Source organism: Oncorhynchus tshawytscha, linkage group LG06 (assembly GCF_018296145.1).
Source record: "Oncorhynchus tshawytscha isolate Ot180627B linkage group LG06, Otsh_v2.0, whole genome shotgun sequence".
In the NCBI taxonomy this organism is placed as follows: domain Eukaryota; kingdom Metazoa; phylum Chordata; class Actinopteri; order Salmoniformes; family Salmonidae; genus Oncorhynchus; species Oncorhynchus tshawytscha.
Genome location: NC_056434.1, coordinates 27,079,129 through 27,097,609, shown reverse-complemented (window position 1 = coordinate 27,097,609; position 18,481 = coordinate 27,079,129). Strand labels below are relative to the sequence as shown.

The following is an 18,481-nucleotide window of genomic DNA, read 5'->3' as shown; positions in this document are numbered from 1 at the left end:
TCTAATTATGAATTTAAAAAAAGAGGTGCTGTGCACTTAAGGTGTGAACTGTTTCTTTGTGTTCATACCTCTGCTGGAACATTTCTAGGAAAGTTCCCCCAGAGTGTGGAACTATATAACAAGGTCCCTTGGGGACTTCCTACCACAGCTACAGTTATTTTTTGATTGAACCTTTATTTAACTAGGCAAGTCAGTTAAGAATAAATTCTTATTTACAATGACGGCCTACCAAAAGGCAAAAGGTCTCCTGTGGGGACGGGGGCCTGGTATTTAAAAAATACAATATAAATATAGGACAAAACACACAACACTACATAGAGACCTAAGACAACAACATAGCAAGGCAGCAACACATGACAACACAGCATGGTAGCAACACAACATAACAACATGGTACAAACATTATTGGGTACAGATAACAGCACAAAGGGCAAGAAGGTAGAGACAAGAATACATCACGTAAAGCAGCCACAACTGTCAGTAAGGGTGTCCATGATTGAGTCGTTGAATGAAGAGATTGAGATAAAACTGTCCAGTTTGAGTGTTTGTTGCAGCTTGTTCCTGTCGCTAGCTGCAGCGAACTGAAAAGAGGAGCGAACCAGGGATGTATTTGCTTTGGGGACCTTTAACAGAATGTGACTGGCAGAACGGGTGTTGTATGTGGAGGGGGGAGTGAGGCCTAAGAGGGTTTTATAAATAAGCATCAACCAGTGGGTCTTGCGACAGGTGTACAGAGATGACCAGTTTACAGAGGAGTATAAAGTGCAGTGATGTGTCCTATACAGTTGATGCATTGAGCTTTGCCTCCCCTAACTTCCCTTTCAAGTCTACGTACAGGTGTAATATGTGTTATCACACACAACGATTCATAATTGACAACACTGTAATGTACATTCAATTTCACAAAATCAACCTGGCACATGCTTCAGTCAATATTGACCTTATTGAGGCTCTGTGCAAAAAATACAAAAATGAATTCAGTCATACTGTACCTAAATGGAGCAGGGATATTTGAAACATTACCACCAGTATACAGACTGGTTTTACATCCAGGATGTTAATGAAAAAGATAACATGTTTTCTTTCTTAGAAAAGGAGTACATTTACAATGGCTGTAAACTTTTAAGCAAAAACCTCAAAATAACTAGCAAACATTCAATCACAGCTTCCATATCCCAATGGCTTTCACAGTGTAGTCACTCTGATCAACTTAAACCAAACCCCTCAATGCTTTAGAAACACTTTAACATCATAGTCCTGTTCCACTGTAGTCTCTGAGTCCTTTTGTCCTGTTGTCCCGAGTACCTTGCCCCTCCACTTGAAGGGCCACAGGGTGGGGGTCGGGTTACCGTGACAGCTCGGTTGGGGGTCATGCAGCAGGTTCCACATGAGCCAGATCTGTGGCACTGTCAGGCTGTGTACCACCATCAGCTCCCTGTAGAAACAAGGGTCAAACACCTGGAGGTGGGGAGCAGCAGAGGGGCGCACAATGCCAAACATACGAAAACCCTCATGGTGTGACGGTTTCACTCCAATTCTCTGTAAGCACATGCCTAAGAACACATCGTCAATAGGGAATAGTTCTACCTGCTGACACGCTTCACTCAGCTGCCTGGCGGTGTGACCAGACATCACAAAGCCTCCCCCTCCAGCTTATGACGGATACATTGTCTGGCCGTACACAAACTCAGGCACAAAGTACTTGCTGCTGTGCCGGCGGATGGGGCGGGCATGGTGGATTATATCACCCACAAAGAGGTCCTTATCAGGCTTCTGACCCTTCACCATCTCCAGAATGTTCTCAATATTCACATAGACATCAGCGTCACCTTTGAAGATGAACTGGACATTGGAGCAGCTGTCATTCACCCACTGGAGGAAGTGGGTCTCTTTAAGTGTCAAGTTGAAAAATGTGTCATCAAAGTCCCAGAGGAGAATGTCCCCAAAGGTGTGGCTCTCGTAGGCAAGGAGCCGGTCCCAGAAAGGCAGGGCGGTCTTGTTCCTGGGCACCCCAAGGAGGAATACAGTCTTTACTGTCTGCCCATCCTGGAGAACACCCTCTCTTCCCCAGGTGCGCCGCACTACCTGTCTCCTTTCAAAGTCTGCCACTACTGACTTGATAGCAATGAGCATGTAGGGCTCGCCTGAGCACTTCCCTAGCTGGTCCATCAGCAGTATGAAGTCCCGGTTGTCTTTATCCCTCAGGTAACCCTCAAAGTCAAAAGGTGGTCGTGTGGGTAAAACCGGAACAGCCTTTGTCCCCTCATCTTTCTTTGACTTAGATTTGTTCTTGGCCTGAGGTTTGGATTTAGACTGAAGTTTGGACTTGGGGTATGTCTGAGACTTAGAATGGGACTGATGCGGAGACTGGCACTTTGTCTTGTCTGGGGGCGTAGAAAGGACCTGTTTAGTTACATGGCTCTCTGGTGGGGGCCCTAAAAGAGCGCGGGAGCTTGTACAGCCCTGCTCTATCTGCCAGGTGTCCCAGGTGGAAGTGAAGCCTTGATGGGCATACAACATCAAACAGAGTAGCCCCAGCATGAGCAGGGTGCACAGAACATCTTTTATATGAATTCTCCTCATTGTGTCCGACTGAACCTATTTCCCTCTGATTTTATTTACCACTCTTTTCCCATTGATCTTTATTTTCCTCTCCCTCAGGATCTGAGATCAGAAAGCGTGACACAGCATCCTGGGAGGATTTCATAATACTGATCATCCATGCAAAGGTTTTCCGGATGTTTTCCAACCGGATTGTTTCCATTCATTGAGTGAACATAATGACAGGAAACAGTTATGATCCTGAGGTCCTGACGATTTATTCTCCGTAACCCAACACTCTGCAGTCTTGATGTTTCTCCTGCAGTATGTGAGGGGTTTTCCCTTTAGTCCATGACACTCATCTCATCTCATCAGCAGGCTCTGCTCCTTGATATGAAGATATATCACATAAGTATTAAACATAAAAGGAGAGGAACAAAAGTACATTTTATATTTTACTTTTATATTTACAGTTATTTACATTGTATAATTTATTTTCTGTTTTTCATTTAAGTTATTATTAATAAATGATCTCTGCAGTTGCAATCGTTCAAACTAATTTCCCCAAATTCCCAGAACTATTTGCAAGAATAAATCTTCCTATAGCAGACACGCCCACTACGGTTTCCCGATTACGATTGAATTTAGGTTTAGGAGTGTTTTAATTATGCATATTTTGTACAACAGCCGAAGCTGTAACATGTGTTTACCAAAACAACATGCAGAGAGAACATTCACTAATTGCGTCTGAGGCATATGTCGATTCTGATACGCTCGCAAGAAAGGCAGGCCTGCTCTCGGATCAGTATTCTCCCTTTCAAATCTTACCTACAAATCAGCTCCTAGAGAGATATCACCTATGGCTACAAATATTGCGCCAGCTTATTCTAATGCTCACCCTAAAATAATGCACTAAATCAAGAGGTTCCACATCATTAAATATATTGAGGCAAAAATTACAGACAGTAACGTACAAATAGCTAAATAAAACTAAATTGAATAAACATGACATTTATTTTAATATAATTGAAAAACAGCACATTGGTATACGTAGCCAATCTGTATTCGAATAGACACCGCGGTTTTCATTTAATCATATTTGTATCCTTCGCATTTAGTAACAATTGCAAAGAAATTGGAAACCTTATATTTGTAGTCACAGTCTCTTTAAAGTTATCTGTAGTCTCAGAAAGACAAATAAACATCTGGATTTTGTTTAGCGGAGATCTTCTGTGTATAAAGTGAGGCGGAAGGACAAAAAAACATCTAATGGACGACCCACTTAGCTGTTCTACGACTGTTCTGAGACAGTCGTTAAATAACGAGCGTTTTCAAGAGTAACTTTACTGATGGATGGTTTTGGAAAACGGATTTGACGATGTTCCTACGAAAGTTCTAACGATGAATTTAGCCTTAAAATACGTTTGGGAAAACGGACCCAGACCATCTCCCAGTTGTCTAGCATTCAAATGACACCTCAGAAGAAGCAATGGAAAAACGTGATTCCCTAAAAACACGCCACTTTCAATACAGCTACCACCGGAAATGACGTTTTCGTAGCAGGTTGGGAGAATTTATGAAGCTGGTTAGGAGAAATAACGTAGCAGTTTAGGATAATTAGGTTAAGGTTAGGAAATTGGGTAAGGTTAGGGTTAGATAAAACGCTCTCCTAACCTGCTACAAAAAGTCACTTCTGTAGCTGTGCTCCATCGAAGTGGGGTGTTTTTAAAATAAAATGTTCCAAAACATTTCGAAGAATGACTACATTGACATTCCCTCTTATAGGACGTAGCCCCAAATAGGAGGGGGCGTGTCGGATCTTATGTTAAACTGTACATAAGATTCCTAAATAGAAAAGCATGTCCTGTGTTCATTAGAACATAGTGTTCCTAACGTAATGCTCATATTAATATCCTTCATAAATGTAACTATCGGTTAACCATGCAGTTTATAGCTTGAAAAAATGCATCTTTGAACAAAACAACTAAACGTATTTTACGCATTTTGCACATGCTTTTACCCCCAAAGGAATAATTGTGTTGCATATATTATATATCCTACCATGACGCATTACATTTACATGTAATTGCCAGACTGTTTCATATTTGCATATCACAGGGAGCCCTATATTGAATAACCGCGTTTGTATTGTAATCAGTATACAGTATGTGTACAAAGTATCCTGCACATCAGTCATCATACTTACCACGACAGATTAAAGTCACCAAAGCAATTATATAGCGCCACTGCCAAACCCGGGAACATCTGGTTTCTGTATGAAATCTGCAGTCTCAGACTGTAGGAAAGCTGGGGTCCAACCTGGGTCCAACATAAACGAGGTTTAAAATTGAGAGAAAACACATTAAATGAATACAGACGTACTTGGTTTGGAGGCTCTGTAAGAAGGAGTTAACTTTTGGAGAAATGTGCAAAACTGGCACGACACCGTTTTAACCGTGTTCTTTACACTGGCCACGTGACACGTGTGGGAGTCGCAGGTTCAGCTAACAGCTAAGCAACTGGAGACAGACTCCCAAGAATTTGGAGGAAGGGGAAGGGGGCATAATGATGAAGACCTAGCATACTTATTTGTCCGACAGTGTACTTTTATGGTGGTGATCGTTGCAATATGGGACAATCTGTTCTTTTAGCCCTTAGCGGTCTTAAATGGCTGCAATTTAGAAGCAGGACTCACTTCGTATGGTGAGACAGACATGAAATACATTTATTTAACCGACAAGACTTGAATACAAATACTACAAAGAAAAACTCAAAACACAGAAACATTAAGTTATAAGACAGTCATTTAATTTAGTTACATTTCTTTCTGCACACACATAATACAGTTCCCTGTCTATTTACAATCTACAAAAAGTAAACATGTATCTCACTCTGCTGGTCCCATTTAACATTCAAGGAGTATAGTTCTTTGGCTACAAAACAACATATACAAGTTGACAGTTACTCCCAACCACTGACTCCTCTAAAACATCACTGCTGCCCAATGGCACCTGGGGGTCCAGGTGAGGCCTGTTTCTTCTTCTGGCCAAGCCACTAGAGAACTAGTCTTTCTTCTCTCATGTAAAGCCTCCCCCCATTGTTCCCCCAGACTGGCCTCTCAGGGATTCCAATCCCTTCAGGATTTCAGGCAACCAGAGTGCGGTGCCCTCAGGAAGAGGCTGTGCCTGCTTTCATGATCTTGAACAGGACGTTGACATTGTTGTTTTTGATAGCGTCTCGGCAGGCTGTGATAACCTGATTCTTTGGCTTTCCCACTGAGAGAAACAAAGAGGAAGAGAGGTTAGCAGAGATCTGAAACCTTTAAAACACACATTAAATTCTCTTCAAACCTGATGCTTCACTAATCTCCGTCAACCCCTACTCACCTCTCAGTCTCCCTGCCCTCTGAATGGCCTGGTTGACAGACTTAAGGCAAGCGAGGAGAGCATTGTGATTGTTGGATCGGATCTTGTACTCATTGATCAGGTCTCTGTTCAGGTCATAGAGCTCAATGTAGCGCTTCTTCATGTTCCTTCTGTCAGGCACAAAGAAAGATGAAGGGATTAAAAAGAAAAACAGGTCATTATCACCTTATCGAGCCATGCAAATTAATCCTACAGAAAAATCATGGAGCTGGTGGTTGGTGTGTTGTCACTCACATGTCACCCATGAGCCGTGCGTCCTCTGCCTGCACCAGCATGTTACGGATGTGATTAGAATGATCTGCTATGGCCGCCGTCAGCTTTTGGTGGACAGAGTGATAGTCATCTACCTGTTAAAACAATTGATTACAAAAATATGTTAGGCCTACCACACACAACAATGAGAGAAATGGTTGGTAATGAGATAAATACTATTGGTGTGGAGGCTGAGGTGGGGAGTTTACCTCAGTTAGGGTCGTTCGCAGCTCCCCAAAGTATGTGGGGAAGTCTGCCTCTGCCTGTAGGTCCTCTATGGCCAGGAAGGAGGCCAGTGATTGGACTAGATCCCCTGCCAGGTCTATGTCATCTGTGTTTAGTGTGATCTGATTGTAAAGAAAAGGGCAGGTGAAGGGTCCATTTTGAAATACTAGAGATATCCTGTGTACAGCGATACGTGTTAGGACATGTAGACATACCTCTCCACTAGTGCTTAGCATGCTGATGGTGAGTAGTCCTCCGCCACGTAGAGAGGTGAATGTCACGTCTGGGGTATCAATGCCCTCTAGTAGAAGGAAATTCTGGTTCAGCCACATGACCACCTAAAGACAGAGAATACAGCCATTTGATAGTGACAGTAACATTACTATGGAGCAGAACCTCAGAAGGGCTCGGGAAGTCACCACAGGTGACAGCACATGAAAGTGTGTGTGTGTATAAGAGTAAGTGAGAGAAAGCGATAGAGTTTGTGCTCACTCTCTGTGGCCTGTCGTTGATGGTGAAGGTAACTTTCCCAGTAGGTTGGGGGGCCTCAGGCTCAACATTAAGATCATACATGGAGAAGCGAGGCAGCTGACGTGTGATCTCAAAGACGTGGAACTGACTGCTGCAGGAAACAGAAGAAGCACAATCAAATTACAAAATAATGGTGTTTTTTATTGGACAGAGGTAAAGTTCCACTGAAACTACAACGTTTGGATAATAAGAGTGAATTTCATTGGCAAATCATTACATTAACACATCCATGCAGAGAACACATCTATGTCTCTTTCATCATTGAAATATGTGTACCTGCTCTTGCCGCCAACAAAAGCTTTGATGTGTAGATCCACAGGGATATCTTTGGGGGGAATGATGGGAACACAGATAGAACCACATAGATTCTGGGCACTGGGATGTACCACATGACTTTCACCCTCAAAAATTCCCTCTGCGAAAATCAGCACGGCTCGAATTATGGTCTCTGTAGAAGGAATGCCAAGAGGTCAGTACCCAGCCCACTTACCACAGTAAGTCACATCAAAATCAAATAACATCACGTTACTGGTCGCATACACATATTTAGCAGATGTTATTGCAGGTGTAGCGAAATGCTTGTGTTCCTAGCTCCAACAGTGCAGTAATAAATACACGAGGCTGAGAATTCTGGAATTATAGGATGGTGAGAGTCATTGGTTTCAATGTGGGACAGGCTGAGGTTTGGTCAGCTTGGTGAGTTTCTGTGTGGTTTTAGCTCTGTGTAAGTGAGCTGCTTACTGGGAATTGATGACAATGTAAATCTAGGGCATGAGTGTGTTAGTGGTCCGTGAAGATGGTAAGGAGGGTATCTGTGTGGGGTGATGGTGTTTACCATTGGGCGTGGAGATGCTGAGCTCTATGTGTGACCTCTGGGACTCCGTGGCAGCTCTGACAGAGAGGACAGTCTGGAGCTGGGTATTGGCTGGTATCACCCCCATCTGGGTGTCCCGTTCTGAAGCTCCTGGGACAGCCTGCTACAGAGACACAGTCACACAGAGGTATTTTACACTATGACACAATCACCATGGGTGTGTAGTCTGTACAGAGTTAAGAGGTGGGAGGATAGTAGTGTTCTCCTCACAGTAACTGAGAAAGTTTGTCTTTGAATGTTGGTCTGGGGTGTGGGTGTATGCTTGTACGTGTGGGCTTTAGCATTATATTCTTATAATATTAACTTCAGAGAGTTTCAGCACATCAATGAATGTAAAAGTGTGTTTGTTTGTAGCTTTATCCTCAAAGTTCTTTCTGTGAAAGTGTTTGTCAGTGTGTGTTCTTAGAAACCTTGGCATTCTCCTCATAGTTGCGTAGTTCCAGTAGCAGGTTCTGCCTGCGCTGACTCAGCTCTCGGATCAGATCCTGCTCCACACTGGAGTCCATCAGATTCCCCTTCATCTCCTTACTGGCAGGCAGGTAGCCACGCACTGACAACCAGTACACAACATATTGGATGTCACTTACTGAAAACATACACACAAATAAACAATATTCAATAGCCATGGTGTTCCACATGTCTTTACCTTCTCCCTCCACAGAGGTACAGATTAGCTGTATCTGTCCATCCATGCGATAGTCCCCTTCCACCACTCCAGCCACAGAGGACGAGAAGTTGTCTTTGAAGATGACTTCACCTGTTCGATCGCTCCGTGCATCAATCTGTAAATGATGGTGAAGTCAAGGGGACTTACAACATTCCTTACACTTGGAGGAAAGGCTGGTGCCAAGTGCCAACCAGTTCCAGACAATGTGACAAAGTGAAGGATTAGAGAACTTTGGAAGACTCTCCTTGATTTGCGCTGTACTCATTTTAACAAATAGGTGCTAAATTGATTATCGACTGACACATCAAGGTGGTTTACCTTTCCATTGGACCAGCCTGTGATGAGTTCTACAACACCGTCAGCGTTAAGGTCAAATGCATGGATGCTCATTGCATGGTTCTTAGACTGCAGGGAGAAAGGGTAACCTTTACTGGCACATCTTTAAACATAAAGCTGGTGCAAGTTTAATATGCTTTGTGTAAAGTGACAGGGATGCATTTAGACAGAAAACTACCTAATATTCAGCCAATTCATAACTTGCAGTACCTTGATTCTCCAGTAGCGGGCAGTGCGGTCATATACACCCACAGTGCCGTTGGCCAGAGCATAACCAAACCTGCTGCCATGCATATGACAGAGGGAGGTAACCGTCTGAATGACACAAAGAGAGAGCAATCAGCATACATTGTCTCTTTGCTGACACACAATGTACTATAAACAACAAGATCATAAAACATAATCAAATAGCATTAGAAACAACATGGCCTCATGCAAGATGAGCAATACCTCATTTTCAGCAATCTCAGACACAAGTTCGTCTTCTTTGAATACCCTAATGTCAAAGTCCTCTGATCCGACAAGAAGCTGTAAACACCAGACAAAAACCCCCACAATATATTACCCATTTTAGGATCTAGTATATGCCTATCTATTTAATAACACAACATCTGAAATTGTTGAGTTTTATATTGCAAAGTATTTGCTTTCATCTTTGGATAAAAAATTAAATGCAACACCTCATTTTTTCCATCACCAGTAAAATCACAGAGCACCAATGATCGCACATTATCCCCCGTGACCTGAAAATGAACCCATAGAAACAGACATCAACAGTTATCACTTTTCTATTGCATAAAATTATTTTTATTTAAATTTCATTTTTGCACAACAGTTCACATAATCAAGAGAGTAAGAGGAACGCGAGCCATACCGTCCAGAACTGGTCATTCCCCTCATAGTCAAATCCTTGCAAAGCGCAGTTTCCTCCGATGATGGCGAGGGGGGACTCAATGTTCCCCAATTTCCCTAAAACAATGGCATTGGCCCCATCTGTCACCTACAGAAAATATGATGTGAAAAAGGACATTACATCTTCATTTGCAACTTTGTATTCAGTTAATGATTCAGCAGGCAGATGGCTTATGTAATACTGCTGCTACAACATAATCATGAGGCTGTATTGATATGTTATAACATTGTGTCCAGTCCTTTGTATTGTCCTTGGTTCACCTCTCTGTAGAAGATGTCAGCATTGTCGTGTACGTCATAAGCCAGCAGGTTTGTCTGGGTACCCACGAGGAGCGTGTCTCCAGTGGTGTTGGGTCCTAGTGTGCCAGCTGTCAGGCAGCTCACAGCCTGGTTGATATTGAGCAGAGAGATGTCCGAATCCTGGGCACTCTGACTCAGACGGTGGGCTGCCTGCCGCTGGCCACGTGTATGAGGGTTATGGATGAACACCTGATGGAAGAGAGAAGATTGAATAACTTCACTGGAGTGCTATGCTTCAATGCATACTTCATGCATACATGTAAATGGAGAAACTATGAAAGAGAACTGAGTGAGGCCATACCTTCCCTGCTTGTGTAGCTGCAGTGAGGCATGGGTGGATCCCATCAAACTTGCCCATTGTAACCATGCGAGGGTTGATTTTATGGTTCAGCTTGAGGGTGAATATAGGCACCAACATGGTGGCACAATCCTACAACAATAATAACCAATCATGGTACATATGGTGTGTGTGTGTATGTGTTCTGCTGGTTGCTTGTTTTGAGATGAGTATGAAATCGAATCATTACTGCTGGAGAAACAAGGATGTTGTATCCCTCTTTCAATCTAGCAGATACTTGCAAACTCCCCTAATGTTATAAACAGCTTACTCGTCGCCCGCTGGGTGTCCCGTTACCTAGCAACACTGGGCAGCTTGTCAAAGCTTTTCATCTACCTAATCCCTGTAGTTTGCTCTCTAGTTAGCTATGTTCATTGGCTCCTCATTATCTTCAAAAATTGCCAACATTAGAAAAACAGATAACTACAAAGATAGCATAGCTATGACCAATTAAAATAATGTTAGTACTCGAGTGCAAAATTTCAGTAATTCACTTTCCCAATCATGAAGACATCCACGACTGGCACAAAACAGTCAGATTGATTGTAACTCATCACAGCTATCTACGTTAACGTTAGCTAACTAGCTAGCATGCTAGCCACCATTTCCAGCTGCAACAAGACACGATATTTTTCAACAACATAAAAAGCATTGCATTTTACGCATATGAATGGAACATGTGATAAAGTGAGATGATATCTTACCGAAGTCCTCGATGTTTAGCTGTCTTTAACTGTCAACGTTTATGGGTTAGCTAGCTACAAAGCATGCTATGCTAACGTCCGAATACAAGGCAACAAGATGCTTTCCCTCTTGCAAATGACGTAACTTGTCACTCAAATCTTCTGAAGTTACTGAGGGGGTTCGATTAATCTCGCCCGGGCGCTCGTGTAAGCGTGTTTTGCACCGCCTGAAAGTTGGTAGCAACCGGGCTGACTCCCGCACATGAGCCAGGTGCCCCGCATAAACACTGAGGGGGTTCGATGAATCTCACCCGGGGAGTCCGTGTATGCGTGTTCTGCACACTGATTGTGTTCGTTTTGAAACCCTGCCGCGTTCAACGAATCAGATAATCGGAATTTCCCGCGTTTCCTAATTCCGATTAGGATGTGAACGCGAAATCAGCTCAAAACAAAGTGATTTAGGTGCACGTGGAGTAATGAGTAGGATTCTGTTTCACATGCAAAAGTGATTGCTTTTGAGCTTTATTCCCAATTAAAACGAGTTAGAAAATTCAAACATGTATTTCATGGACAAAACGATGTTGTAGGCTTCTGAACGATACACCATGATGCCTTGTTGACAAAATGACAGAGCAAGGAGCAGATTTGAGAAAGGCGCTCCTCCCTCCCCGCTTTCGCCTGATGACGTGTGGGGTTTTGCCCGGTTCAACCTTGGTCAGCATAAAATAACTCCCTCACTTTATCGCGAGCACAACACTACAGTACAGTGCTGTGAAGTAATCGTTGAATAAACAGGCTTCATTCAATTCTTCAACAATAAGTTTTAAAAAGGTTTCAATTATTTTTACTCCAAAAAACAAGTTCCTCACCGGGAAAACACGTATTATATTCCATTATAGTATATGTTTCTGTATTGACTATGATTCATATTATGGTAAAGTACATGCTTAACTTTAACAAAAGTTAATATATCTTCATTTTATATGATGAAATATATATTTTTTTATGATAGACTATCCTTGTTGTAGGCCAATGACAGTTCTGGTAGCATCACTATTTTCATTACGGTCGTTTGTAATTAATTGTAGCTGGTACTGTCAGTGACTATTTGTATAACATTGCACAATGTTTGTGGTATGACACAGCTCAATTACACAGGCAGGAGATTCTGGAAAAATACTAACACTCAGTCGACGAGCGCAAAAATACTAACACTCAGTCGACGAGCGCAAAGTGATTCATTCTCATTCGAATGTTGCTCAGGAGTGCTGCCCGTGTGCAAATAAGGGGAGCATGGACATGGAAGCTCTCAACACAGCACCAATGACAGCAAATTCCCCCGGAAAAGTGACAAAAGAACAATTGCCCAACTGTTGTGTACCGTGTGCACTGCGCACAATAACGATGACTGTCCAGTCGAAAACCAGTCAACAATGTAGTGATTTATAGCCTAAATCGTCGTTTAAATCTATTTGTCATAAACACTATACATTCAAATGATTCACGACAAGTTTACATCTAGAATTACATACATTTCTCTCATTCTAATCTATAGCCTACTAGTCCTAGATTAGATATGCCTATAGGCTATAACATTTTAAATCATCATGAATTTGAACAATACATTTAGTGTGTCTGTAAAATAACAATATCTGGTAACTAAACGTTAACGAAAGTCCAGACCCAGTGGATTATTTGAAGGCATTCATAAATAAATAAAAATACTAATAAATGTTTGCATAGTAACATAATGGGTAGACATATTTGAATGAATCAATTGTCAACATGGTAATTAGGCTATGTAGGCTATTGAAACAATAGGCTACTATTCCCTTGATGGGCATGTTTTCGCGCTAGATAATAAACCGTGTGCAAGCAAGCCTATTAATGATCTGTCTGCGTGAACGCGCGACTCTGTTCTGCACACGGCACCTGTCTGCCCCGGACGATATAAAGTCGAAGTCTCGCTAGTTAGAAATTAAAAGCTGACAACACACGACTGACACCCAGCCAAACTACTACGATCCATTCGGATAAAGAAGGGAGTTCAAAAACTGGAAAATGGATCCTTGTGAATGCTCCAAAAGTAAGTTATGTATATTGATCAATTTATCAAGACTAGGCTATGGATACGCCTTAAGCGTATTTCTAAAATCTTAACAGGCTAATTACCAATTACCTAACTCAACTGTTTATTTATAGCTGGATCTTGCAACTGCGGTGGATCCTGCAAGTGCTCCAACTGCGCATGCACCAGTTGTAAGAAAGCAAGTAAGTGGTTCTATTCTAAATCCAACTAGTGTTATTAGGCCAATAGTCTTTTTCTTATTGCTGGTGGCACTTTAAAGCCCCATGGTAAACCTAATTAACCTCAATTGCCTCATTGGGTGGCAACTAAATAGTCTTTGGTCATCACTAATCGCTTATTTTTCGGCCCATCAGGTTGCTGCGACTGCTGTCCCTCCGGCTGCAGCAAGTGTGCCTCAGGCTGCGTGTGCAAGGGCAAGACTTGTGATACCAGCTGTTGTCAGTGAGGCCTGTGTATGACATCACAATGCAGTCCATTCCCTATGACTATGAAGTTGTATCATCTTGAGCATAGCTTTTGTACTTTGTCAAATGTAAGGAAATAAATTGCATGTAACTTATTCAAGTTTCTTTGACTAACTTGGGTTACTGGAGTTGTTGGGCTTTGGGACATAAGAGGTCAATCATGTTGTCTGTGCTCCAAAAAGAGCGACTGCACACTCCTAGGAAACCAGTTTTTCATTTGACTAAAATGGTTAAGTTGAGGCACAATTGCAAGATCACCTTAACCAGCCAGCACAGCAGATGGCGTGACAGCTGACGACTACAAAGCGCAAGGTCTTATTGGAAAATGAGGCATGATCGCTGAGTGTTATAGTCCTTGGTGGAACCAGAACTCTTTAACATGAGAAAGCGTTGGGGAAGCTATTGCTAAAGATTCCGCAGCGCTATTCCAAGTGGGACGCACTGATGGGTTCGTGCTAACTGTGGCCTAAATGGCATCCTTGACTGCAAGAACAAGATGTATGTCAAGTGGCATATAAGGAGATGTATACGGAGGTGAGGTAGGTTGGAAGGGGGTGAGCATGAGTCAAATGGGGGAGGGTTTGTTAAAGTGTGAATTGGAGGTGACGTTTTCAGGTCAGGATGAATAAGTGGACCCTTGCCCTTCGGGTGATCTATTTTGTGGTTTCAGTGTGGGTGTAAAGCGTTTTTTCGGTGTGGGTAACCAGAAGTGGTCTTGAGAGTTTCTGCTGGTCAGAAGGAGCAGGCGCTCCAAATGGGGACAAAAGATATGAATTGTTTCAAGAAAGGTGCGCCATTGAAAGGAGTGATTACTGGGGTAGCAGTGAGTTAACCAACTGAAGGGGGAAGATTCCTGGTGTTTGGTGCGACGTGGAGTGAATGGTGAAACGAGTTCTGTTCTTTTGCGTTTTGATATTGAGTCTTTGCCCGACAAAGTGATAGAATGTTATCCTGTACGAACTTTTGTGCCGAATACATTACGTTACAGGTGTCAAGCTTATGAGCATGAGACATGTGTAGCATTGGGGAAAGTAGTGGTACGTGTTAATTGTTGAGGTGGGGAAATGGGGATCCGAAATGTCCGGTGAGAGGCAGGTTGAGGTTTCCAGGGTTATGGTGCAGAAGTTGTCATGCTGGGGAAGATGGGTCAAGGGGGAGGGATCCTGAGAGGAATGGCGTGTAGTAGATCTGTACCAGTACAGAGCGATAGGACAAGTGATGTTTCATTAAGATTAGATTTATAGCAATGGTTATCAATTGTATTGCAGGGATGGAACATCAAGGTGCAGAAAATTGTTGTGGTGGCAACTGCAGAGGTATTTTGGTGTGCAAACTCTTGACGTCAGAAGAATTACAGGATGTGTTGAGTGGCAGGGTCCCACCCTTTCAAATTTTATTGGTCACATGTGTTTAGCAGATGTTATTGCGGGTGTAATGAAATGCTTGTGCTTCAAGCTCTGACAGTGCAGTAAGATCTAACAGTTTCGCAACATAAACCCAAAATACACGTACATCGAAGGAATGGATGAAGACTTATTTTATTTAACATGAACTACGCAAGTCAGTTAAGAACAAATTCTTATTTACAATGACGGCCTAGGAACAGTGGGTTAAATGTCTTGTTCTGGGGCAGAACGACAGATTTTTTTTAGATTTTATTTTTTTGCACTTTGTCACACTTAAATGTTTCAGATCAAACAAATGCAAATATTACACAGAGAACCCAAGTAAACACAAAATGCAGTTTAGGTGAATTTCTTAAGGGGAAAAAAGCTATCCGAACCTTCATGGCCCTATGTGAAAAATTGTCCCCTAAACCTAAACTGATTGTGCCACCCTCAGCAACAACTGCAATCAAGTATTTGCGATTACTGGCAATGAGTCTTTCACATCGCTATAGAGGAATTTTAGCCCACTCTTTGCAGAATTGTTTTAATTCAGCCACATTGGAGGGTTTGAGCATGAACCGCCTTTAAGGTCACGCCACAGCATCTCAATCAGATTCAAGTTCGGACTTCGACTAGGCCACTTAAACCTTAATTTAGTTTTTTTTAAAGCCATTCAGTGTTGAACTAGCTGGTGTGTTTTGGATCATTGTTCTGCTGCAGAACCCAAGTGCGCTTCAGCTTGAGGTCACGAACAGATGGCCGGACATTCTCCTTCGGGACTTTTTGGTAGAGCAGAATTCATGGTTCCATCAATCACAGCAAGTCGTCCAGGTCCTGAAGCAGCAAACCAGCCCCAGACCATCACACTAACACCATCTTATTTTATTTTTTATTTTACCTTTATTTAACTAGGCAAGTCAGTTAAGAACAAATTCTTATTTTCAATGACTGCCTAGGAACAGTAAGTCAACTGCCTGTTCAGGGGCAGAACAACAGATTTGTACTTTGTCAGCTCGGGGATTTGAACTTGTTTGTACCTTCCGGTTACTAGTCCAACGCTCTAACCACTAAGCTAACCTGCCACCCCACCATATTTGACTGTTGGTATGTTCTTTTTCTGCAATGCTGTGTTACTTTTACACCAGATGTAACGGGACGCACACCTTCCAAAGAGTTCAGCTTTTGTCTCGTCAGTCCACAGAATATTTTCCCAAAAGTCTTGGGGATCATCAAGATGTTTTTTGCCAAAAGTGAGACGAGCCTTTGTTCTTTTTGGTCAGCAGTGATTTTCGCCTTGGAACTCTGCCATGGATGCCATTTTTGCCCAGTCTCTTATGGTTGAGTCATGAACACTGACCATAACTGAGGCAAGTGAGGCCTGCCGTTCTTTAGATGTTGTGGGTTCTTTTGTGACCTCTTGGATGAGTCGTCGCTGCGCTCTTGGGATAATTTTGGTAGGCCAGCCACTCCTGGGAAGGTTCACCACTGTTCCAAAGTTTCTCCATTTGTGGATAATGGCTTTCACCGTGGTTCGCTGGAGTCCCAACGCTTTAGAAATGGCTTTGTAACCCTTTCCAGACTGATAGATGTCAATTACTTTGTTTCATCTGTTCCTGAATTTCTTTGGATTGCGGCATGTCTTTCTTTTTGAGATATTTTGGCCTACTTCACTTCGTCAGACAGGTTCTATTTAAGTGATTTCTTGATTCAACAGGTCTGGCAGTAATCAGGCCTGGGTGTGGCTAGTGAAATTGAACTCGGCTTTCCAAAAAATGTGATTAACCACAGTAAATTCATGATTTAACAAGGGGGGGAAATTACTTTGTCACAGGGCCATGAAGGTTCGGATAGCTTTTTTTTCCCTTAATAAATAAAATGATCACTTAACTGCATTTTGTGTTTACTTGTGTAATATTAAAATGTTTGATCTGAAACATTTTAAGTGTGACGTGCAAAAAAATACGAAATCAGGAAGGGGGCAAATACTTTTGTATATGTCAGAGCAGCATTGGACTAAGACTCAGTGGCATAGTATAGAGTACAGTATATACATATGAGATGGGTGATGCAATATTTACAAACAAGTAAAGTGACTAAGATACCATAGAATAGTATAGAGTACAGTTTACACATGAGATAAGTAATGCAAGATGGGAGACATTATTAAAGTGCCAAGTGTTTAATTTCCTTAAAGTGGCTAGTGATTCCTAATCTATGTCTATAGGCAGCAGCCTCTGATGTGCTGGAGATGGTTGTTTAATAGTCAGTGGTTTAGGATAGAATACACTATATACATATGTAACAGCATAGCTTCTGTCCCTCTCCTCACCCCTACCTGGGCTCGAACCAGGGACCCTCCGCACACAACAACTGACACCCACGAAGCATCGTTATCCATCGCTCCACAAAAGCCGCAGCCCTTGCAGAGCAAGGGGAACAACTACTTCAAGGTCTCAGAGCAAGTGACGTCACCGATTGAAATACTATTAGCGCACAACCCGCTAACTAGCTAGCCATTTCACATCGGTTACACATATGAAATGGTAATGCAATATGTAAACACAATGTAAAAGTGACTAAGATACCGTATAATAGTGTGAAGAGCAGTTTATACATATGAGATGAGTAATGCTAGATGTGGAACATTATTAGTGGCTAGTGATCCATTTCTAAAAGTGACCAGTGATTCCTAATCAGCCTCTGATGTACTAATGATGGCTGTTTAGCAGTCAGATGGCCTTGAGAAAGAAGCTGTTTTTTACACTCTCAGTCCCAGCTTTGATGCACCTGTACTCAAATCAAATCAAAATCAAATTTATTTATAAAGTCCTTCGTACATCAGCTGATATCTCAAAGTGCTGTACAGAAACCCAGCCTAAAACCCCAAACAGCAAGCAATGCAGGTGTAGAAGCACAGTGGCTAGGAAAAACTCCCTAGAAAGGCCAAAACCTAGGAAGAAACCTAGAGAGGAACCAGGCTATGTGGGGTGGCCAGATTCTTCTGGCTGTGCCGGGTGGAGATAACAGAACATGGCCAAGATGTTCAAATGTTCATAAATGACCAGTATGGTCGAATAATAATAAGGCAGAACAGTTGAAACTGGAGCAGCAGCACGGCCAGGTGGACTGGGGACAGCAAGGAGTCATCATGTCAGGTAGTCCTGGGGCATGGTCCTAGGGCTCAGGTCCTCCGAGAGAGAGAAAGAAAGAGAGAAGGAGAGAATTAGAGAACACACACTTAGATTCACACAGGACACCGAATAGGACAGGAGAAGTACTCCAGATATAACAAACTGACCCTAGCCCCCCGACACATAAACTACTGCAGCATAAATACTGGAGGCTGAGACAGGAGGGGTCAGGAGACACTGTGGCCCCAGCCGAGGACACCCCCGGACAGGACCAAACAGGAAGAATATAACCCCACCCACTTTGCCAAAGCACAGCTCCCACACCA

At 42.6% G+C, this 18,481-nt stretch overlaps 3 protein-coding genes across 4 annotated transcripts; 1 reads left to right on the top strand and 2 right to left on the bottom strand.

The window, feature by feature from the left end:
* Window positions 1-667: 667 nt before the first annotated feature.
* LOC112252341 (UDP-GlcNAc:betaGal beta-1,3-N-acetylglucosaminyltransferase 9-like) lies at window positions 668-5,012 on the bottom strand. Its single transcript, XM_042323123.1, is given in 2 exon segments — window positions 668-2,928; window positions 4,748-5,012. A coding segment is annotated over 1 exon segment (1,359 nt). The 5' UTR covers window positions 2,584-2,928; window positions 4,748-5,012; the 3' UTR covers window positions 668-1,224.
* A 315-nt stretch (window positions 5,013-5,327) lies between these two features.
* bbs2 (Bardet-Biedl syndrome 2) lies at window positions 5,328-11,651 on the bottom strand. 2 transcript variants are annotated; one of them, XM_024423473.2, is made up of 18 exons: window positions 11,105-11,651; window positions 10,365-10,493; window positions 10,025-10,252; window positions 9,726-9,851; window positions 9,532-9,594; window positions 9,302-9,379; window positions 9,062-9,166; window positions 8,834-8,920; window positions 8,495-8,630; window positions 8,259-8,398; window positions 7,810-7,951; window positions 7,251-7,422; window positions 6,936-7,062; window positions 6,659-6,781; window positions 6,428-6,565; window positions 6,201-6,313; window positions 5,928-6,076; window positions 5,328-5,816 (listed from the first exon to the last, which is right to left on the bottom strand). In XM_024423473.2, the coding sequence occupies exons 2-18, from the start codon at window positions 10,479-10,481 to the stop codon at window positions 5,710-5,712; spliced, it is 2,151 nt and encodes a 716-aa protein (XP_024279241.1). In that variant the 5' UTR covers window positions 10,482-10,493; window positions 11,105-11,651; the 3' UTR covers window positions 5,328-5,709. The 2 variants fall into 2 exon arrangements, with proteins under 2 accessions (XP_024279241.1, XP_024279240.1); XM_024423472.2 differs by having other exon boundaries at window positions 6,936-7,065; window positions 11,105-11,647.
* Window positions 11,652-13,008: 1,357 nt separating this feature from the next.
* LOC112252339 (metallothionein A) lies at window positions 13,009-13,731 on the top strand. The gene is made up of 3 exons (XM_024423471.2): window positions 13,009-13,169; window positions 13,286-13,354; window positions 13,526-13,731. The coding sequence occupies exons 1-3, from the start codon at window positions 13,145-13,147 to the stop codon at window positions 13,615-13,617; spliced, it is 186 nt and encodes a 61-aa protein (XP_024279239.1). The 5' UTR covers window positions 13,009-13,144; the 3' UTR covers window positions 13,618-13,731.
* Window positions 13,732-18,481: the final 4,750 nt, after the last annotated feature.